Source organism: Neopsephotus bourkii, unplaced genomic scaffold (genome assembly GCF_033783945.1).
Source record: "Neopsephotus bourkii isolate Nb327-2 ecotype Australia unplaced genomic scaffold, CSIRO-AGI_Nbou_v1 NB_1511, whole genome shotgun sequence".
Classification (NCBI taxonomy): Eukaryota; Metazoa; Chordata; class Aves; order Psittaciformes; family Psittacidae; genus Neopsephotus; species Neopsephotus bourkii.
The window spans coordinates 5924143-5948145 of NW_026901987.1; the positions used below are offsets into that span (position 1 = coordinate 5924143).

Genomic DNA, 24003 nt, shown 5'->3' on the forward strand with positions numbered 1-24003 from the left:
ATATTTTTCAAAGAACAAGAAACACTAAAAGCTTCTTTCTATAGCAATGTTTTTCTCTTGTCCTCCTTGACTGTCTCCAAAAGAACTGGGAGCAGCTCTTTCCTGCAGACACTGTAATAACATATGAACCCAGAGTGTAAGTAGCTATCAAATAAAATCCTCCCAGAACTCTGCCAAATCATAGAATCACAGAATTCTTTAGGCTTGAAAAGACCTTTAAGACTGTCAAGTCCAACTGTTTACCTAGCACTACCAAGTCCACCACTAAACCATGTCCCTTAGTGCCACATCTACATGTCTTCTAAATACCTCCAAGGATGGTGACTCCATCACTTCTGGGAAGCCTGTTCCAATGCTTGACAATGCTTTCAGTGAAGACATTTTTTCCTATCCAATCTAAACCTCCCCTGGCACAACTTGAGGATCTTTCCTCCTGTCCCTTGTTACTTGGGAGAAGACACTGACATCCTCCTCACTACAACCTCCATCGTAGAGAGCAGCAAGGTCTCTCCCAAGCCTCCTTTTCTCCAAACTAAACAACCCCAATTTCCCTCAACTGTTCCTCATAAGACTTGTGCTCCAGGCCCTTCACCAGCTTCATTGCTGTTCTTTAGGCAGGAATGAGACTCTCCAGCACCTCAGTGTCTTTCTTGTAGTGAGGGCCCCAAAACTGAACACAGGATTTGTCACCAGCACCTTGTACAAGAGGACAATCACTTCCCTAGTGCTGCTGGCTACGCTACTTCTGATACTAGCCAAGATGCTCTTCACGTTCAGCCAGCCGTCAACCCACACCCAAAGGTACTTTTCAACACAGCATCAATCTTTTCCTTCCTTGGGAGAAAGATGTGCCAGTCATGCTTCTTCCATTTTTGTCCTCAGTGCATTCCTGTAAAGAGAATGTATCAACACAAACTAGCTCTGACAAATGCTCCACTTCCCAGAGGTCTGTCCCACCTGGCTGCAGGATCTGGTTTTGAACACAAACAAAAATGCAGGTCATTGAAAGGTCCTGTTGCCCTCTGGACCCCCAGTTTGCCTGTGTTTGTTTTAAATAACGCTTTACCTTGGTTCCACCTGAATAGTTACACAAAATGAAATAAGGTTGAAATAGTCCAGGTAGCATGTGACAGCTGAGACAAGCACAATGGTCTCTTCTGAAGTGGTATAAACTTCTTCCTGACCTGGAGGAGAAAATAAATCAGACTGATCCCAAGAAACAGCTTATCTGTAAAATGGGATATGCCTGTACACATCACTTGTGCTGTTCATAATCTCTGTACTCATCCATGTCCACATCCGAATCAAAGAGGGAGTGTCCAGTGTAATCCGTGTCAGGGGTTTGAGAAATACTATTCCCTTCCTCATCAAAGGTTTCTGTCCTTGAATAAAAACTGAAGTCCTGCAAAGGGGAGTACGTCTTGCTTGCTTCACTGCTTTCCTCAGATTCATACAGAGTGTTATCATCATCATGGTGCCATTCTGGCCAAAATTTCCTCCTTATTCTTTCACAATACATAGCAAGGTTGATCAGTTCACCTGCAACACAGCACAACAAGCTCCAGTAAATACATACAACCAACAATGCTCTAACTCATCTGTTAATCCAGAAACAGGTTAGCACTGTATGGAAATAAATTGTGCAGATTCTTTCCAAGGAGGTTTCAAGTTCCAAGATCCCATCAATCCTCTGTTTGTAACTCAAAACACGTATTATTAACCTACATGAAACAAGAAAGGTTACACCGGAATGAACATAAATGCCTGTAGCAAAACTACTATCCCAAATTCAACCTCTACTGAAATAAATCAGGACAAGATACTGACACTAAGTAAAATTCTTGCTTATTTCTTCAGAAACCCGGTTTCTAAACACAGAATATGATCCTATACATACACAATACGCTTATTAAAATACAGTGAATTTGGGGTTTTCACCACCAGATGGCAGCGTTGTCTGCAAGATAAATTCATGCCTTATGTTTATATAATGTCCTGGGTTTAGCAGTAGCATTTTTCTCCTTCTTGGTAGCTGGTGCAGTGCTGTGTTTTGACTTTCGGGCTGGGAACAGAGCTGAAAAAAATGATGTTTTGGTTTGTCCAAGGACTTTGTGAGCCTCATGCTCTGCCAGGGAGGAGGGGAAGACAGGAGGAAGCAGAGACAGGACACCTGACCCAAACTGACCAAAGGGGTATTCCATACCACAGCACGTCATGCCCAGGGGGGAACTGGGAGTTACCTGGAAGGGCAGAGGGGACTGCAGGGTTGGAGGAGGTATGGGTCGGTGCTTGGTCAGTCTGGGGGACCGAGTTGTCGGTTGGCTGGTGATGGGGTGTTGTATTCTCTTCCCTTGTTATTTCCTTTATCATTACTATTATTGGTGGTAGCAGTAGTGATTTGTGTTATACCTTAGTTACTAAACTGTTCTTATCTCAACCCATGGGAGTTGCATTCTTTCTGATTCTCCTCTCCGTCCCTTTGAGAGTAGGGGGAGGGCAAGAAGGGAGGGGAGTGAGTGCACCAGCTGTCTGGCTCGGGTTAAACCACGACAATACACAACTATGCTTAGAGAAGAAATCACAAAAAACTTCAAACTAGTCTATGCCTCCTGACTGTTACTTCAGTAGCACTCTTGCACAGAGTAGATCTACGGGTCAAATTCATTCTTTTACACCTGTTTCACATCTTTTTCCTCCTTAGCTCTTCCCATTTTTCACACTGTGTGGTTTGATTCTGAAAAGGGATGCAAACACACTTTCACATGCCTGTAACCGCACACAAGATTAAAAAAAAAAAAAAAGAAGAAAAACAGAAGTGTGGAGGGGAAGGGCATGTTGCTTTCCAATTCACAGAAAATGACAGTGACTCCAAAGCAAGGCTGCACTTTCTCCTTGCCCAGCACCTCCAGTAACAGCAAAGGCTGTAATTTCCATGACACCTGCAGTCTTATAATCAATGAAACTACTCAGTTGAGCAGAATTTGGCTCATGGCCATGCTTCTGTCTTCTCATACTTTACCCAGCATTCATTCCTTAGAGACATTCAGGTTTTGCTGAATGTTAAACAGGGAAAAAATCAAAGACTGGGACAGAAACAATTACTGTGTAGAAAATAAAAGAGAAGAAAAACAAGAACTTGGAAAGAAAACAACATTATGGGATACAAATGCTACATGAAAGCCACAACAGTCTGCGATGCAGCTGAAACATTGCTACATTCCTCAAATGTTCATACGAAGTGCTCCAAGTTTAAAGACTGCGAATGCCACCAAGAATTTCTTCATCAGAGATCACTTCAGCTTTCTTACCTTTGATTAGTCTCTCTGGTCGAGTCCCTGGTAGTGTCCACATTGCCTGTGCCAGATGCCCAAAGACAGTGGCATCAACAGTGGAAATCTTTGGTCCCATAATGTACTTCTTGTCACCTGTAAATACAACAGAAAACATTTCTCAACCGAATGTCACTTCTCAATTAACAATAAATAAATTTTTTAAAATCCTTGCTTATATCCTTAGCATTTTTTTTAAATTGAAATCATTTAGCTGAAAGGTTCACTCTTTCAAGGACAGGGATTCCATGTTGAATACAGTTCAAAAACTGTTTGCTGGGGTTCAGTGGGTGAAATCCATTACTGCAGCTTCCCCTGTGCTCAATTCTCTAACTAGACCAATTATAGAGCAACTGCTGGCCAAGTAACTTTCTCCATTCATCACAGCTGGCAGAGCATACACACTGCACTAGTTCTGCTGCATTTAAAGCCTTCCCTGTAGACAGCAGGTGCCTGAAAGCATGATTCTTTTTGGTGCAAACCCAAAATCACTCAAACATCATTTGAAATCATGACTGCACTGAAAGAAGCTGGTCACCCAGTACTTCATGTGCATGCAGACCCCATTTCAGATTACCCAGCTGATCACAGGAGAACAGAATGTCATGCACAAAGCTTTCCTCTGCCACCATTTGTTCAGGCTGCAAACAATGCACCAGCCAGACTGGCCGCAACTGCTCAGAAAACCCTAACCCTCCAGGAAGAGGGCAAAACCAAGTAGGAGTGAACAGCTCCTCTCACAGATCACCAGTGCAGTGTCCCTACCTGCAAATGCTGGCTCTACCTGGCAGGGAACAGAGGCACATCAGACACGCAGCCAGGCACATGAAACAGCAGCCTAGTCCAGAGGAGGGACATGTCTGCTCCACACTGCTATTCTGCTTACCCCTCTGGGCACCCCAATGCCATGATGGCTCTAAGTGGCCACCTCAGCACAAACAGATGGATAAATGTGTGAACAGGGAACACAGGTGAAACATGCAGTATTGCAGAGGTCAGGTTAAATGGTTGCACTGTTCCTGCCTTGTCCTAAAGTGCTATAAACTCCATAAAATGTGGTGAGTAATTCAATTCTCCAAATCCAGTTATCCCATATCCCCAGGACATTCTTCCTCTGCCCATAATTCAGCTGGTTATTAAATGTTAGGGTTATTGCATGAGCTTAGAAAAACTGTCCAGCAGTAAAATGCATCAAATTCCAGAGTACAGTACAAAGACTGCTGTCATCTCCCTGTACAGCAGGTGTAAAAAAGCAGTGCTCAGGATTAACCAGTAACAATAACCTCCTCTAGCCTATCAGGTGTAATTTAAACACGAAGTTGGCTCTCCCCAGCTCTTCCACAGTTGTATCAATCTACTGCTGAAAAACTATGTATGGGGTAAACATGCATTTTCAGTATTTATGCGACACCCAGCATTCATCGATCTCAAACACAGCTCTAAAAATGGTCTCCAAACCACACTTACGTGCCAACGCCAGGATTTAGCACCATACAACCAGGTCTGAGACTCAATCCATAGAGATGTTGCACTGGGAAGGAATACTGCCATTTCCATCTTGGTACAACTGAGACAGAGCGTGGGTGAGGGCTGAACCATCCCACCCTTCTACAAAGAGAGTGGTTCCCCAAGCACAACACTCCACACCTTCAGGTGTGTGGAAACAAAGAGGAAGAGGAAGAAATAAAGCTGGGGTTCCGTAAAACTGTAAATCTGGCAGGTCAATCTGCACCACATAACATGGCCTCCATGCCCATTTCCTTCTACCAGTTGCAACCTGTACCCAGAACTTCCAGGGCAACTTTTATCCAGAAGACTTTCTGACAGAGCAGGCATCTCTCAGATTACACACAACCTGTCACATCAAGGCTGCCATAGTGCTTACCATTGCAAACACCTCTCTGCATTCCGCGGCCAGTCTAATGGAAGTGTAATCACCCCATCACACCTGGGCAAATTTGTACAGCCCAGGGGGATTTGAAAGCACACGGCTCTGCTCTTTTTGAATGCACGCACCAGAGGATTCAAAAGCAGCTAATTCAGCATTGGGTCAAGAATCAAGAGAGAGATATGTAAGGCACAGGGCACCTTGTGCCTACACCCTTCCACAGCAGCATGTACAGCCTGCACAGGCCATCACAGGGCATTTCAACTTACATTAGAGGCTCACCTTCAGCTTGGTCCCACCTCTGTGTTTCAGCTCTGAGCACCCCTGCCCTCCACAAAACATCAAATGCTTTTAAAAAGCTGGTTCCAGCAGCTACTGCCCTGCAACTCCTTGCTCAAAATCCCCATTTACCCTAAAGCCTGAGGCAGGCAGACTGCTGAGAGAGCACCAACAGATCTATGGGCACTGCTCACTGACTTGCATCTTAATGAATAATTACCCAAATGTATATCTTTATACATTGCTAGTTCATATGCCTGCTTCCCCCAGCTTCCTTACACTTCTACCAGGCAGCAAGAAACTACTACAGCACAAGGAAATTACATCTGTGGGTTACAGACTGCACAACAGAGAGCAAGATGGTATTAAGGGGGCAGGCTAATCCACCACATGAGGATTAGTTCCAATTTTCACATTTATGTGAGATCGGGAGGAGTCTGTTAGGGAAGTAGGTATATGAGAGAAGGAAAAATGATTCTCAGAAATTAAAAAGAAAGAATAAACAGCACTCAAGATGTGACTGGAAATGTCAAAATGAGTGCCACAAGACTTAGCAGCTGCCATGTTATCATTCTCTGAAAGCAACTCTTGGAATTTAAAAATTATTTTTGTTCCCATGAGAAACTGCTTCCTCTTCTGGGAAAATACATCAGCACGTGTATGGGGAAGGGAATCTTACGAAGATTCTTGTGGAGGCAACAGGCTCAGAACGGAGACTGCCCTCTCCCTTCCCCTGTGAAACAGGGGAGTCTCCAGACAGGCTAGAAGTCCTCATTCCACCTCCTGCTCCCATTTTCCAGGATAGTACCTGAAGATCACAGTTATTATCTTCAACCTTAAACAGCTGGCTGGAGAAAACCTGAGCATGCTGATGTTAATGAAAAAAATCAAGACAATTATAGAACAGTAGACAAATGCAGGAATAATCAAAAGGGCTAATACAATGATTCACATAACTGCACACTAACTAACCTGACATCCATTTCAGAAGGGAAGATGAAAAAAAAATGCACAATACTCAGATGTTAATGTAGTAAAATAACAGGTACGCAGCAGATTCCCATCAAGGCTTTTTGAAGCATACAAAGCACAACCTTCTCATCAATAATCTGGAAGTAAATACAAAACCTCTGCTGATAACATATGCAGACCATTTAAAAAGATATATATATATAGTGAAGAAAACACCTTATCCTTGAGGATTTCCAGTGATTTTTCCCACCAAAACCAGGAGAGAGCAGTTACAGCATTTATTTTCACAAGGAGATGACCCAGGCTTCCCAGGGAAGGAGAAGAAACCAGGAGGAGCATCTGCCTGCAGGCTGGAATTGGACAAACTCCAATTTGAATAGGTCAGATATTGAGCAGATTTTGATGGTGACCAACATCTGTCACCAATTACTAATGAAAATGGTGGCACCTCCCCCTGCCAAAATCTTGTAATCAAAAATGAATGAAAGATATACTCCAGACAAAAAAGACACAGTCCTCAGGACAGCAACAAAACAGTCCAATTCAGAGATCTATCTAGATGATTTAATGCTCCCTTTGAACTCCAAACTTTATGAATCTGAGTGTCCATATAGACTCCAGAGACAGAAGGATGCAGATTTCAAATAAGCAAACCTAGAGGCTTCTACAGGTACTCAGGAACACGTTTCACTTTTCTTTTGAAGGCTATATCTGCTCTAGGCAGACAAAGATTACTTTAACACAGATACATTCACTGATGCTCTATTAAGCCTGCCAGCATTGTCTAGTCAGAACTAGGGGGGCTCTGCTAAGGTCCCAAATCATAAATTGAACTCGCTTCAGCTTCCATTCCAACCCCATTCGTCTTTGTGACATACAAGGAACCATACAGTGCTGACTTTGAAGCTATGGCAGCAGAAGTCCAAAGGTTGAGGGCACGTTGATCTGGCCACAGCTCTGCAGTAGATGTGCCCAGACCTCTTCTAAATTGAGCTGCTGCTGCCCTTCCTCCCCCCAGACAGAAAAGGGACCTCAAACTCCAAACCAGGTTTTCTTTGAGAAGGCACTAAAGTAGATAATTTTTTTTGTTAACAAACAAAATACAGCATGAGAAAGTGCTGGCAGAAGAGCTGTCAACAATTCCTCCCCTTGCCCATTGTGCTGATGCATCACGTGTCTTTTTTTCCACTTTGCTCCTAACCCATCCACTTGGCAGGTCTGTTTCATAAAATCTCATGGAAAACTCTACACAGTGCCATCTAGGTTCTCCTTTCCAAAACACCTTGGAATTCTAGAAGTATTTCTCTTCCCCTCCTTTCTGAGCAAGCATGTAGTTTCTGCCTTCTGTTGGGCTCTCCCTCACCTTGCTCCCTTCATCCACTCCACCTATTTTAAGCACAGGGTACGGGAGGCATCCCTCCTGCCCTCCACTCAGCCACCTCTTTAAAGCAACCACAAAAGGGAACAAATCAGCCACACGTGTACCATCTCTCTTGGTTCTTTGTGCCAGAGAGGCACAAGCTCAAGGGAAGAAACAACCTGCTCCAAACCAACTCCTCAAAATGCAAATTTTACACAAAAGCACAAGATGGTTAGCTCTCAGCACACTGCAAGGGGAGAAGCACAGTGTAGACACCTACAGTGCAGATTTCAGCCTAAGCTATGCAACAGAAACGAGGTCCATGCTGTTCTAACTGTGGACAACTTTAAGGCTAACTCCATGGGATCCACCCATGGCAATTAAGAAGCTTAAAACCACCTATTTTAACAACACAGTCCCATCTTCTACTAGCAGCTTTGAATAAAGCTGCTAATAGCAACCAAATACAAAGTCCAGCTTATCAAAACAACATCTGCAAGTTTCAAATGGCAGCCTCCTAACAATCTTGTCAAACAACCATGACTCTTGAAGAAAAATGAGCCCCCCCCAAAATATAAGCAAGTTTCATTTGCAGAACTAAACACTATGCTTTCCTAAATTCACACAGAAAAAAGCTCTTCTAAAATCACAAGCCACGTTCTGCTCCTCTAGATATGCGTACCTGGTGCCACTTACTCCTCTAAACACACAACTTTAGCGGCAAACAGCAGGGAAAGAAACGCTTGTCCCTGCCAGTGAGGGTGACACTGAATGACAAAGCAGTGTAGACTCTGCCTATTGACAAAAAGAGATGGTGCACACAATCAAGCTGCCAGTTGATTCCACCCTGCAGATAGTGGGGTGAAAACACAGAGAACACGTGTAACTCGCTGTACGTTACCCAGGAGACTTGCTAGAGTCCGCATGTCCTTCTCCATCAGCGTGTACATCTCCTCCTCTGAGAAGCGGCCAATGCCATGGCCAAACATCTCCCGCTTCACAATCCCTTTGGTCAGATGGCACAGGATCCATTTCAGCAAGTCACTGAAGGGGCCAAAAAGCGAAACCATCTTCTGCGTCTCATGAAGATTTTCCACCCACTGGCAATAAGTTAAAGTCCTAGAAGGATACCAAAATAAGTTACAGTGGTGTAATACCCAAACAGCCCATTCAAGCCCCTGCAAAGGCTCACACAAAGGGTAGGCAGCAAACTAATGCTGAACTTCCTAATGCTGAGTGCTCACTGCCCTGATGGAGAGGTGGTTTCCAGTGAAGAGTAGACCCTGATGCAAGTCAAGAGTGACAGCAGAGAAAACTTGACTTTGTGATATTTGCACAGACCGCCCAGTGCTTATTCCCTCAGTAAATCATGACTCACTTCAAGAGAAAATGAGGTTCACATTGAAATATAAAATAAAAGTTCACATAACAAAATGCAGTGCCAAAAGGATTTATTAGCTATAGATGACTGACTGTGTAGACCTGGGAAAAATAACAAGACAGCCCGCAAAGAAACCAGTCTTTCCTACAAACATATACTCCTCATCTTCTATACTGCTGAAACTTGGCCAAGCAACTGTGCCCTAACGTAAATATTGTAGCCATCACAGGGTTTGTCCTCTATTTTTCCTTCTTTTCAAAATGCCAATTTCATCAGCAAGGTATTTCTAAAGGACTCCTGTATTTTAGGCTGCATTTCAGCTGTACTGAATGGCAAATATATTCTTTTGAAAGAAAAAAAAACAACTTGTCTTTGCAGGTGAAATTTTTGTTTCCCAAGTGATTTTTTTTGTTCTTTACTAATATTGTAGGCAAACAAAAATTTGATTTGTTGTTGTCACTACTCAAGAAACTTGTGAAAAAACAACATTAACTTTCTGAATATCTAGCATCTTCTGACATTACAAAGAAACCAAAGGCACCACATAAATTCTGTGATCAAATTCAAGGAATGTTGGAAAAAGGACTAGAAACATCTCAAAGTAGACATATGAAGCCAACAGAGTCTCAGAAATATTGCAAGTTGATACCCATATTCTATTGTGTTTGTATTAGCTTCCAAACTGAAAAATATAAATGTGGATTTACATATTTGAGGTCACATAAAAACAGGCTCATGGAGACGTAATAAAAATAGTGAAACTGGACCAAAAAGTTGAAATATCAAAAGTTGCAAGTTCACACATGCAATTATATTAAACACAAAATTAATAATCAAATGTTTCCATTTCCAGTATGATTAGAGCTCCATTTTTTTTAGTTTGGAATATGACTTCCAATTGCACATAATCTCCTTAATGCTGACATGGATTATTTCATTCAATTTAAAAACAAACAAAAAATAGTAGTAGTATCCCCTGGAGAACTCCTGTGAATTTCTTTTCTAAATCAAACTCCTGTATATCATGAAGCTGAATTCAGCACTACCATCAGGGAACAACTATGTTTACAATAGGAAAATGATCTAACCTTTAAGTTTCCTCAGATTCTTTACTTGGATTACCAATAACAAGAAGTAAAAGGAGAGTATTTGGCATAACAGCAAATCTACTTACAGCTCAAATTTAGAATGCTCCTGACAGAGTGGGTGAAAGGCATTTTAATTCTATTAAAGATTGTCCACTGCAGGACAATGCCCTCTGCTCAAACTGATTGCATTAAAGTCAGTAACAGTGAGGCATGTGCAGGTTTTGCTGCAAATGCATGAATACTGAAGAACAAGATGCCCCTGCTACGTTACTGGTGGCTTTATCCTCAACAGAGGTTTTCTCCACAACCTCTTTTGCTGTATTAATGACAAAAGCATACCACTGACACTTCACACACTTCAGTACCACTCTTCCAACTGCTGGTGTCCTGCACAATCCTTGTTTTTCACAGTGGGTAAATAAACTCAAGTCACTGGGCTGGTTGCATCACAGCAGAGTTTGAAACAAAGGCAGAGTTAGTGAGAGGCACCAGCACAAAATGGGAATGTGAAGCAAGCAAGCACAGGAATAAATAGATACTGAAACTCCCGAAATATATAACCTTTGTCTAGAAAACATGGTGTGAGATTGCCTTGTTCCATGACCAAAGGTAAAACAGGATTTAAGAAGGATGAAGAGGAGACTGGACTGAAAGCTTTAGGGTGCTCCATAGAGCAGAACATTTCGGTCGTCATGACTCATGAGCCTGAGACAGAACAAAGTCCCTTGGGCAGGTAGAGCCCTGAATAGGGCAAGAAGACTCTGGTCTTGATTGGAACACCGGGAAATAACTACAAATACTATCTATATCTGTAAATTACTATTTATTGCTTGAATAAACTAAGAAAAACTTCCTCTCTGAGAGCACTGCTGTATCTTGCTGCACAGACCCTCCTTCCCCAGCCTGGACCTGACCAGTTTCACCTCCAACTCTGCAACACAACTTAGTTTCTTTAGGATAACAGGCCTGGCCATGAAAGGGACAGCAAGACAGCAAAACAAAACAGAAAAAGAAAAGAGGAGACTCTGCTTCAGCACTTTTTAAAGCATCACTCCAGTCAACCACGATTAACGTAGCCCTGTGGGCTTGTCATCAGTATTGCTCACTCCAACCACACCAGCAAGCTGGTACTGCACCAAGAATGACCAACCATGTCCAGGATGCTTTTAATTTCATGAGACAAGATTAACAAGGTTTCCCACAAAGCTAATTAGCCTATGCATTAAAGTAAAAACACATTTCCCTAGCACTTGCTTGCTTTGGGGGAAAAGGTCTTTGTGTCTGGAAGAGGCAGAGAAGAGATCAAGCTTTTAATGATCAGGACACCAGTACAGAAAGATCAGAGCTGCACAGGATCTAGGTAATCCTGTTTAGGCTAAACTGTCAAGCACAGACTTATATATCTGCTTGTCATCTTGAATTAGTCAAGTTGCCACATGTCCCAAATCTCAAATTTATATGAGCAATGAAGGCCGATAAATAGACAACCACAGAGTTTACTTCTAAAATTGTATAGTTCTGAGCAGGCAAAAGGAAAGAAAATAGTAAGCTCAGATTCAACAGTTACAAGCACTTTTAAAACTGGCTTTACAAGCACTTTGTTGAAAGAATTCTATTCAAAGGCTCATTAATCTGCTTCCTACCAAAACATGCTCCCACCCATCACGCCTCTGCTCAGACTACATTACTAGAGTACTATCAACACTACAATAGGTTAAGGAAATGCCAGAAATCAGGTAGTCTACATAACCTACTTCAGCATAACTACACATTTTAAGCTACAGCTAGTATTTATAGGAAGACATGATTACTTTAAATATTGTCCTGAACTGAGCATTTTGGGAAGCATTAACAGTCCCATTTGTGCCAGCACATCTGTACAAATATTAAGTGTATAAATAAACCAAAAATGCTTTAAAGAGCAATGCCATGGAGGTAAAGCAAATCTGAAGACTAAATGTAACAGCAGCTTTGGCCTCAATACATAAATCAGGAGAGGAGATGGAGAAAGTGACTCATCAGTAGCAGCTTGCTTGATTATCCCCAAACTGTCTGAACATCAAGAAAAGGGGGAGTTGTTCACAAGGATGTGAACTGGGGGTTATTTTTCCTATCTGACTGGAATTTCTTGATATACAAAAGGATTGTAACAAATTAATTCCACAGTCAACTGTAGAAACCCCACCTACTGTGCAGCTTCCCACAGCAATTGTTTTTTAAGCCATGTGGGACGTTCAAGCCTCATCATTAATAGGAGAAACATCACTCTTACAATTGGCTTGATGTATTTAAACATTTATACTATAAACATATTTTATGTTTAATATGTGGTAAGTCCGAATACCAAAGTCAGATTTATTTGTATTCTCATACCACACTTTTCCTGTACTTCAAGCATTCACCACATATGTTTACACCATCTTCTTGAAAGACAAGGCAAAAAATGAGTTAAATACATATGTGTGCACATGTATACATACACGCACTTATAAATCACTATGGCTGGTTTAACTGTATTGTCAAATACAGTCTAAGGGATTAGTGTGGTTAAGCTGCATATTCAAGGCTTTAGGTTCTTACTAAGCACATCAGTGTCACTAACCTGAGATCCATCACCTGAGATTAAAGCACGAGAAAGCATTTCACAGTGACTGGCAGCCCTCCAGGCACCAGCAGCTGCTGGGCTTGAAAGCTGGCAGTGCCACCGAGCCCAGTGTGCCAGCACCAGAAGGACATGAGAAACAGATGTCCTCAACCTATCTTACCGCTGAGGTCCAATCCCACAAATGTGCTGCAGATACACCAAAAACTTAACACATCTTAAAGGTGGCCGTGGATGTCACATTGGTTTCTGAGGGCACACAGCTGCTGCAGACAATGGAGGCAACCCAGGGTAAGTGAGCAGTTGACAGAGGTCTGCATCAGAGCCTGGACCTGCAGTCAGCACAACAGAATTGGTCTGCTCCCATCTCTTCCCTGCTGACTTAGCCCAACACCCATTTAGGTTATCAGTCTTATAGTCTTTTGCCAATATAAATGTAGCAAAAGCCTAATAGTTATAGCATTCCCCAGAAACAGGAGCTCCGGCACCAGCTCCAAATTAGTCTTGAGCCTCTTGGAGATAGACTCTAATCCAAGAATGAAAATAGATACACTCACTCAAATGCTGTCTTTCTGTCTGACCCCTGCTAGGTAGCCTAGGGCAGAGACAGGGTGTCTAGAGGCTGAGGTTCACAACAGCTCTGCACTGCTCTCAGCTCCAGCCAGAGCAGCAATTTCCACCTGTAAGAGGCACTAATTGGTAAAGATGAGCAATTATCTCAGCAAAAGCAAAATGTTTCAGGAGGAAATGCTAAGCACCTACCAGAATTACCTCCATCCGAAGACAGCACACCACAAGATGTACTTTGCTGCTCTGTTCGATAAATGTCCTATAGTATTACTTATTCATGATGAGGCTACTTTGCATGCTGCTGGCAGTGAGACACTATGAATCAAGTTTTATATCACTGCTTTGGAGGCTTGATTTTATAAACCTCATCTGCAGAAAGGTGATCACTGTTTTAAATTCCTCACAATGGGACTTGAGGACACCATGAGCAAAGCCTAAGCTTCTGGTGATAAATTGGGCAGGTTCAAGAACCAGTGTGAAGGGATTCTGCAACCACAGATACAATGCTAAAGGGGTCCTTCACAGCTAAAGTCTGATCTTATTTTGGTGTATCTACAAGATAGTCAAAGTTGTTACCCAGGAATTACAGTGCTACAGCTGTGATGCCTCATAGCTCAGATTTTGCCTTGTACAGAGAACCAGCATGGTATAACCTCACCAACATAGCAAGCTTCTGGCACAGCCACACAGCAGGGACATACAATAAGACTTACAGTTGGATGTTTCACTATGCTGCAGCAAAAATGCATGCCTTAAGGAAACTCAGCTGCAGGAAAGACAACAGGCATATAAGCCAGGTATGCATATCTCTAGTCTTACTTGGCCTAGCCACCACCCTGGGTCAGTGCCTGAATTTGGAATACCTGCCTCCCATGTTCCCCTACATCATGCCCAGCAGTGTCCAAATCAACTCGGAGGGAGCCTGGATGGACAGATAACAGCTTCACAGAGCAAAGTGTGGTTTGTAACTGACAGCAGCAGTATAAATTTGTCATCAGTCATGATACGTTTTAAACAGTTAAGTCTACGGACAAAAAAAAAAAAACCAAAACAACAAACAACAATGCTAAGGCAAGGAGATGGAGCATTAGGGGATTAAAAGGCCTCTTCCCTTTGGCAGCTGGAACAATTAAGGGGGGGAAAATGAACAAAAAAATGTTACATTTGCATGCTACCTGAGACATTTTTGAGGCTATGGCACTAACAGATGGGTATAACTGGTAAAGTTCACACTTCTTGAAAGGCAGAGATTATATTTCTAAACCATATAATTTTAATCTGCCAACTGAATGCTAAAATTTTTCCCAGGAAACACTAAAAATTATTTTTAAGAACTGTATGTACACATGTTGCTGCTAATCTTCCATCACAAGGTGAAAGAAAAAGCAGGTAAATGCATTCAATTTAAATTATGTGTTGTTTTGAAGAAAAAAAAAAAAGTGCAACATAAATGCAAGACTTAGCATAGCCAGGACTTAAATGCAGGCTAAAACACATGGGGGGGGAGGGGGGGAATAGAAAAAGAAAAAGCCTCATGCTTGTTGAGGCAGCCAATGCAGCATCCAAGATGCCATGTCTACTTGCTACTTCTATGAATCCAGACTGGAAAAGGCTTTTAAAAAGGAGTTAAATTTAAGGTGGGGAGGAAATCACAGGTATTCTTTTCAAAAGTGCCAGTAAAATGCATAAAGTACCAGCAAGGTTATATTCATGTTTTCCATTCACACATGTACTTTAGCTTCCCAGAATACTGTGACTGTGTCCTATCAACTGACAGCATTGTCAACAACACATTAACAGGAGTATCCCGTGTTAAAGGAAGGACAATAATCCATATTCTAATCACACGCACAGATAACTGAAATCAGTAACTGTAAAAACACAGTATTCCAGATTCACTATGAACACCAATTTGTTCCCCTGCACCCCCAAACCACAAATGTAATGAGTTTTTGCTCCTTATTAACAAAGCTGTTTCTGTATGGAAGTCACATGAATCAAGACAGATGAACAGCCCACTGCTGCTCCCTTCTGCAAAGCTGCAGATGAAGGGCCCAACTCCTTACCTTGCTTACACAGCATGACAGCTTTTCAGAGGAATTACCCCTGGCTCATATTAGTGTACATAGAAAGAAGCTGCAGCTTTCCAGGGTGAAGAGAGTTGTAAAATTAATAATTGGGTACTCAATTATTGCCAAGCTTTCTGCAAGAGAAAATAAGCATTCACACCCAGGCACAAGCATAGGGGCAGATTTGACAGCACAAGAATGCAGCCAGCTTTGCCATGCAAACTCACCAGTACAAGTGCTCCTCCACCATTTTTGTCACGGCTCTGGAAACAGCTCTTTCATGTGGACCGAGGTGTTTATTCAAATTCACTCCAAGTTTCTCTTCCAAAAAATCAATAATGAACTCAGTGCCAGATACTTGAGTGTGATTGTATTCAATCCAAGGCATTTTCCCTTGAGGGGAAAGTTTTCCATCAAAATAGTTCTAAGGAAAAAGAAAAGCAAGTAAACAAACAGACGCACAGACAAAAAAGGACCATCGGGTTATGTTTCAATGTGAGTAAAGCTTTTAAATATTTTTCTGTGTTTTTAAAGGCAACATTATCCAACAAACTTTTCTTTTGTTTTGTTTCATTTTAAATTAATACTCTACACTAATAGAAGCTGTTTAAATCAGAGCTCTTGCTCTGACTGTCTATAGGATAACTGAGATAAAACTGTCTCCAGGCCCAGTGAGGTGTTATACACTATTATATTAGATGCCAAGTGACAAAGTATTATTTCAGTACCCAGGTTATTTAAGAGTTGGAGGTGCTCAGATCTCTCAGAAGGCTGGATCCATTATTCTCAACAAGTTTTTAATCACAGGACTCAACTACATTTGGCTTTTGCAGAGAGCAGCACTTTTAATGTTAAATGGACTTTATAAAGATTAACTCATTGCCTATCTTGGACAGCTGCACTACTCCCGAGGATGAAATGAACACAATCACCAGTGTATAATGAAAGGCATATCATTCTCCCACTGAGCAGGAAGGAAATCTGCCTTTAACTTCCCCTCTCCCTTCTGCCACTTTGTAACTTAGAAATCCCATACGCTTACAGACACAATTGTTACAATTGGGTCTCTAACAGCCCAACACCAGTACAGCACTAGTACATAGCTAAACACTGGTGTGTCTGCTCAGGATAGCACTCACACAGAAGTAGTCATCTATCTTCCCCCAGTTTACAGTTGAAGAAGGTGAAACAGAAACTTTATGCCTCATGCAATGAACAGGAGTGGAATTGCTGGCTGTCAAAACGTGAGCAGACATTTAACTTCAATTGTGTCCTACTCCTGAAAGCAAAGACACAAGGCAGAGCTTTTTTCTCTTCCTGTGATTCCTGTCCTTGAGTCCTATTATTTAGTGAATGAAAAAAACCTACCTCAGAAAGCTGAGCCATAAGGGCTCACAATAAAGACCCTGCACTATCTCTGGCACTCACCTTAAGCATTTCCAGATTGCCAGAGGTTTTGGGTTAGCAGTTCTGGACTAACTTGTTTAGGTCCCAAGTATCTACCCTTCCTGAATCCACTAAAGACGGATTAAGGTCCTCTTGCAGCAAGGAGCATACACCAGAATGCTCCTCCAGCTCAGTCTAAGAGCACCACATTCTGGCTGTTGTTCAAACACAGATGTGCAATGCACTACGAACACGCAGTCATTCCTGGAGGCCCTTCCCTTGTGGATAAAAACACAAAACAGGTAATGCTGCTGGGAAAGCAATGTCTTCTGGTTGTGGCCTCTTCCGAGATTCCAGCACAAACAAATAGCATGTTAGGGACACCTGATTACATAATGTCTCACCTACTGCATCCTTGCATGGATGAATAAAGCAGCCAAGTCCCTTTGCTTGCATGTGTGGGTGAATGGGCGTTATTACTCTGGTCCATGGGAGAAACTCTAAAACTGCTGAACATCTGAAACCAAAAGGAAAGCACTGCCACATCCTTCCACCTTCCAGACCTTTACTTCATCAAGAAGGCTCTTTCAACACCCAGGTTTCCATAATTTTTCATTATGAATTTCCTATATAACCACAAACCTTTTCTGGAACTACACAGTGTGTCTATATGGCACTGACCATTTCTGGCTTAACCTTTGGTTAAGCCCTTCCGGTATGAGATCTCTCTTCTTGTGCACAAACACTGGTGTTTCGTAGAAGATGCTAGACTTGAAGATGTGTTTATTACGTACTGCAATTACTGTAGTCCATATCATTTGCAATCCAGAAAAAAAGCAAGTTCTTCTTATTCAGCTGCATATTTCTTCAAACACATGTATATATAATAAATAAAAACACATTGCATAAAAACTTGCTAGTACTGCATTAATATTACACTCTCAAAAACACAAATGAGAGCTAAGGTTTTCATAGCAAAATTGGTTTGCCTAAACTTTAAAAGTCTTTTCAGGATTTGCATGTTTCATTACATACAGTTTATCAAACAAAATAGGAAACATCTTAGAGATGTTTCTTAGGAAACACAACCTGAGAAAACCTTAGTCTCTTGATAAATCTGTTATACTGTTCTTGTATCCACTGTTCTCAGATGGGTATTTTTAAGCTTGAAACCTCAGTATCCTTACGGCTGCTACTAATTGCCACCAAATGTTCCACTTACAAATTGTTCCAGCTGCAAATCGGGAAAAAGCTATGTTATTATCATTTCTTTTATTTTAAAAACAACCCAACAAAATATCCCCTCACACCTCATAGTACATTTAATTGAACTGCAGCCTACAGAGCAATAATAAGAAGAGTCCCCCAGAACCTCATTTATAGAGAAATTTATAAACAGAATGGCACAGGGAACTTCTGGGGTAATTTTATAGTACTATCCAGAAGAAATTAGGCTCCACATTTTCAGTTACTGCTGCTTATGCTTTTACTTTTACTGATGTCTCTTCCCAAGTAGCCTACCATCTTTGCAGCCTGTGCTAATTATTTATCAGATTACATTAAACCCTCACCGTTTCACATTCAGGAGGGAATCAAGAAACACCAAAGGATCTCCACAATAATGGAGAATGGGCTCTTTCAAAGCAAGCTTTATCAAGTAAAGCATCAAAGGTTTTGAAAGAACAGCCAGGTACTATGACAGCCCAGCCAGGGTGGGGCTGCCCTAATTATTTTTGGTGGGGAACTCGTACCCAGAAAGGCAGCTTCAAGAATACAAACACATTACAAGAGCACATCTGCTGGGAGAAATTCAGGTGAGAGCAAGGTAGGAATGTGCCACCCAGTTGCATTTCTCACATGCCATTAAAGCCTTGCTGTGTAACACAGCATATTATTCGACAGTCTGATGCACTATAATAAACATAACGAATTGAAAGAGTAAAAGCAGTCTGACCACACTGCTGCCTTTTCATTTCAAAGCAGCCTCTTCCTGGGAAGGTGATGACCATAGCAAATCTCCAGAGGTGAGCCCCGGCACCCACCACCACCTGGAGTGCCATCGCTTCTCTACCACAGCCCCCATCGGCACACAGAGAAGTGAGGTATTTCCTCCTGCATCCAGCCATACTCCCTGCTGGAGAAGCCATCAAGTGCCTCTGTTACCTCCAGTGTTCTACAGGTAATGCAGCCACAAGCACATGAATCAAGTCTCCATGTAGTCCAAGTACAGGAAAACTCATAACTCCAGCTGAGAATGGATGTACCTGCTTGCTCCCCTACCACTTAATCCCACAGCAGCATCCACACCTTCCTCTACCCAGAGCAAAACACAGCACTGTACTCCTAACACAAGGGGAGAAATAGAACCTTGCCTCTTCTGGGGAGAAAAAAGCTGCATCCTCAGCTTGTAAGCTTAGCTCCAAACTTAACTCTAAAACCATGCATAGGGTTGGCAATCCCACAAACACCTCAAGCCTCTATAAAACAGCACAGATAAAATCAGCAACCTGGTGTTACCAGCACGCACAGGACCCATTCCTGCTCCTCCAGCGTGGCACACAGAGAATGTGGGCAACCAAGGTGGATTAAAACCAAATAAACTAAACCTTCATGGCTCCAGCTAGGCCAGCTATGGCCCAGTCTGATCAGGCACAAAGAAGCACATGCAGGGAAGGACAACTGGGAGCTGCTAGACGTAAGACTGTTGCTTTTGGTGGTCCTGCTGACCTACATCAGCTTAATGTGGTCACAGCTAGCAAGCAGGGATAGAAACAGATGCAACCCCAAAAAACAATGCTGACCTTCAGTATAGAAAAAATAAAGAGGGGAGGATAACCCTCTGGAAATCGGTCTCCATCCAAAATGCTGAACGACTCACTTCTATCCAGGGTGAGCTGTCTGAATGGCTCCATCCTGAACCGCACAAATGTGCTGTGCTGTCTTTTACAAGTGACCATACCCTGCCACAACCATCTCTTATACTGCAGCTTTCTTTAACCACTTTCCACCAAAGCAACTTTAATGAACACAAACATCCCAACCACATCAACTGCCATTAGAAAGAAAACAGATCTGGCCAAAACAGTTTTTCTTTCAAATGCGCATTTTCTACCCAAATTACACTGGGTGGAGAAACAATGGGTACTAAGTCCTCCTGCTCCAATGACATGTTTAAACTTCAGTACCTTGCAGGTTCTGTACACCTGAATGTAAAAAATGCATCCCACAGATGGAAATCTTCCTCTTTATTGCTCTGAAGAATCTGATTCAAGTACCATTAAATCCTAAGATAATGAACATTAAACTCAGGCTTTTAAAATGTACTAATTAGGGATTTTCATTCACTTCCAATACAAACGAGTTGAATTGCATATGAAGCCAAATAAATATCAACCACAAATGTGTAGGAAAAAAAAAAAGTTGTAATATGGTTGGTTTTCCTCTATAAAATACTGGACATAAACAAAACATTCCTCTTAGCACCTTGGCATGCTGCAGTAATAAGTGACTTGAACCCAACTGGGGTGAGCATGCAACTTACCCACAGCTCAGCCTCTTTGAGACAAAGAAGGATGACAAATTTACATAAGTGAGGAGCTTTCTTCTGCTCAAGATCCTCATTATATTTATCACCATTGTTCCATTACCTGGAATGCACTCAATGCTTTACACAAGCAGGCAAGAAACTGGCCCCATGTTTCAAAGAGCCTGTATGCTATATAGCTTGCCGACACCACATCAAGGCACACGCCAGACTCATGGCATTGCAGCTCAACCCTGATACTATTCCTGTTCTCATGGCTTTCATTCATCAGACTAGTTCAAGCTTCATCCCCTGCCCTGTGGGAAAATGGCACGGTATGCACCCAACCACAGTTAAGGAGCAGTGTTCACAACCTCTAAAAGCCATCCTGTCTCCCTTCACTGGGAGGAAGCACCAGTGATGGGAGGTGAAGCAAAAGGCATGCACGTCTTCCCAGAAGAGCTCTAAAGAGAAACCCTTCAGAAAAGGAAGAAGCTGCAGCTATCAAATCTTGATCTCTACAGCATGGTCAAATTCAAAGACCATTATGCTTTAGGTTTGGGGTGTTATTTAGTATCCTATAAACTCCAGACTACATTCCCACTTCAGCATTTCCAGTCAAGTTAACTTCCAACATTCATGTAGCCTTGCCAGTTAAATCTAGAGCTGTTCCAGATCAATCTCATTTCAAGCCACATCTTCAAAGGTTACATACCAAATTGAATTGAAGACATGGAGTGTACCCACCTAGTTGTAGGTGCATGTTTACATCTTCCTGGGTGAGACAGACTCGGGGGTGGGGGGAGAAGGAGGGAGACAGGATGCCTATTTGCCATTTCACACAATTATAGCTGCAATATAGGAAATTAAAAAGGAAAACAGGCCAATGTACCTGGTAGGGCAGATCAGCCATCCTCAAGTAAGTTTCCATTTTCAGACAGAATGGAGATAAACTTGGAACACCATTGGTAGGCCTTGAAAACTGGTGCAGTATGATAGCATCTTTCGAATCCAGCTCTTCCTCCTTCCTGTCAGAAACAAAGCAGAATTAAAAACAAATAAATAAATAACCAAACCCAAACCGGTGTGTGATCCATCAGCTCACTGAACACACACAGGAAAAGCCCTGATAGAGGCAGCTCACACACCACGGCCTGCAGCAGTGAGGTGATGCTCCGATCTGGAGCCCAGTCCGCTCTGGGGCTCTGCTCATCCAGCACCAGTGAGCGCAAGCAGTGCCCGGCACAGCACCAGCACAGGGGCTGCCAGCCCCTCGGCCGCCCTGGGCCACCTGTGGAGGCGACCGCGGCCCCTTCTGCCTTCTGCGCTACTGCGGACGGCAAATGGGGGAAAACCGGGTTACAAAAAGGGGTAAATGGCAAAACCCCGGAGGAGCGGAGGTACCAGCCGGCCAGGCCCCGAGGCCCTCTCTCCCTCAGGTAAGAGCCGCCTCAGCCCCACTCCGCCGCGGGCAGCGCCAGTGCCCAGTGCAGGCCCTGCCGCCGCGGCCCCCGCCGCATCCTCACCGTATGGCCAGCAGCTCGTGGATCACGTACGCGGCGGCGGCCAGCAGCGCGCCGCCCGTCAGGTACAACGTCTTCTTCCACCAGGAGTCGGGGCCCAACGCCGCCATGGTGCCGCCCGCGCCCCCGCCCGCCAGCGGGAAGGCGACGATCTCGCCCCCATAGAAGGCGGGCGGCGGCTCCTCGGGCCCCGCACACCACCCCAGCGACAGGCTGCGGTTGCGGCTCAGGTCCGCCACGCAGGAGCGGGGCGCCGCCAAGCCCACCCCCCACAGCATGCTGCGCCCGAGCACTGCATCCCCCGCCGAGCACTCAGCCCCGCACCTGCCCTGCCCTGCCCTGCCCTGCCCTGCTCGGTTCGGCCCGGCCCAGCCCAGCCCGGCCCGGCCCGGCCCCGCCCGGCCCCGCCGCGGTGGGCGGCTCCGGCGGCTCCCTCAGCCTTCCCTGCGCGGCTGCGCAAGGCGGCAGGAGGGGAGGGTTGGGTTTGTCCTGCCCTTGCGGAGGTTCCCCCGCCGGCCCAGGGCTGGAGTGTGATAGTAGGGGTAGGCAGCCGCTGCCCCGAAAGGCAGGGCTAAAATGCGTGCGGGACTGCTGACCGCTCTCCGCGAGTGGGGTGTTGTGTGAAAGCCCGTCCTGCTGAAATAGCCGTGATCTGAGCAGGGGCCTCGTATGTTACCCCGTATCTGGGGCGGCCATCAGCCACCCACCTACCCATCACACCGCGGTGTCTGGCTGCTACCGCACGGGTCTCTTAAGAGACACCCCGCAGTAGTTTTTTGTTCCTCTGGTGCTCGGTGACAGGGGAGAACGCCTTTACACGCACAAAGGGAAGCAAAGTGACTTCACATCCCTCAGCCCACAGGGTAGCGGGATCTTACTGGCACTGAAGGTCCCAGCGCATCCTGGGCTGCCACCTCCCCGCTGCAGGAGAAGCCTTGTGTGCTCCGTGATGGCATGACCAGGACTCACATTATATTCTGCCCAATATCCACAGCTCTGCACATCACAGTGACCCTAAAATGCAGATGGTGCCATTTGTTTTATGATTAATATGGCTGCCCAAATGTTTAGTCCTTCATCAGATGCTGTGGTGTGTACACAGCTCTTCCAGAGAGTTCCTGCAATTTACATGTTTTATTAAGCCACCAGAGTCAATAGAAGTGACCTGATTTTTCGTACAAATGGAGCAACCTTCAGTCTCCAGTAGGAGATAGATGCGGTCTATGACCAGGGCTTTGTAGATCAGATTTGTAGGGCTTTACCTCAGGGTATAGGAAAGATTAGACAAAGGAGGAAGATGAGCTGAGTTCAAAGCCATATGCCAGCTTCTCCAAGTGCCAGCAGTGGCCAGTTTTGCACTTAGTTTTGCTGTGCAACATCGTTGAGAGCAAGTGTCTCTGCCTCCTGCCTGCACCCATCAGGAACACTGCTGTGCTCTGGCATTGTCCTGCAATAGCTCCTTGCAAAATTCCGATTATATTCCTCACTTTTAACTTGTTCTTTACGGGTGTTCAGCAATCACAGGCTACAGCACAAGAGCCTCATGTTTGATATATAGCATGTGTTTGACCCTGCGCTGACGCCCCGCTCTTGGGAATCAATGGGATCAGAGCAGTTTCAGGGACTCAGCACATCTCCTTGCAGATGCAGGTTGCCCCCTCCACATCTGTTGCGCTCCTTTGCCCTCCTTAGTGAGATGCTGGCTGAGCACCTTATTCACAACTTTTGGGCATTTCACACTATAGATGATGCACAGGTAGTGAAGTAAGAGTGGAATGTGGGAGCAGCAGCTTTTTTATGCCACAGCTGATGATTTGCAGCATGAGGTTTTGTTAAATTCTTACAAAAGGGCAATGAAGACACAAGGAAGAAAAGTGGGTTTTCTCTGCTACAGCACCTGTAAATCTCAGGCTGAAGATTTGTTTCAAGTGGCAGACAGCCTAATAAATCTGGCCAGTCACAGTCTGCTGACTGGTCTCAGCTTTTGCTGCTGCAAGGGAATTGCTTGCTGTGTTACTGATAAGAGGGATCCA

The 24003-nt window shown here is 43.8% G+C and overlaps 1 protein-coding gene across 1 annotated transcript; it reads right to left on the bottom strand.

Moving 5' to 3' along the window:
• Positions 1–488: 488 nt before the first annotated feature.
• Positions 489–22303, bottom strand: FAXC (failed axon connections homolog, metaxin like GST domain containing). Its single transcript, XM_061369867.1, has 6 exons — positions 21974–22303; positions 21340–21475; positions 15766–15962; positions 8730–8947; positions 3309–3425; positions 489–1539 (listed from the first exon to the last, which is right to left on the bottom strand). The coding sequence occupies exons 1-6, from the start codon at positions 22246–22248 to the stop codon at positions 1256–1258; spliced, it is 1227 nt and encodes a 408-aa protein (XP_061225851.1). The 5' UTR covers positions 22249–22303; the 3' UTR covers positions 489–1255.
• Positions 22304–24003: the final 1700 nt, after the last annotated feature.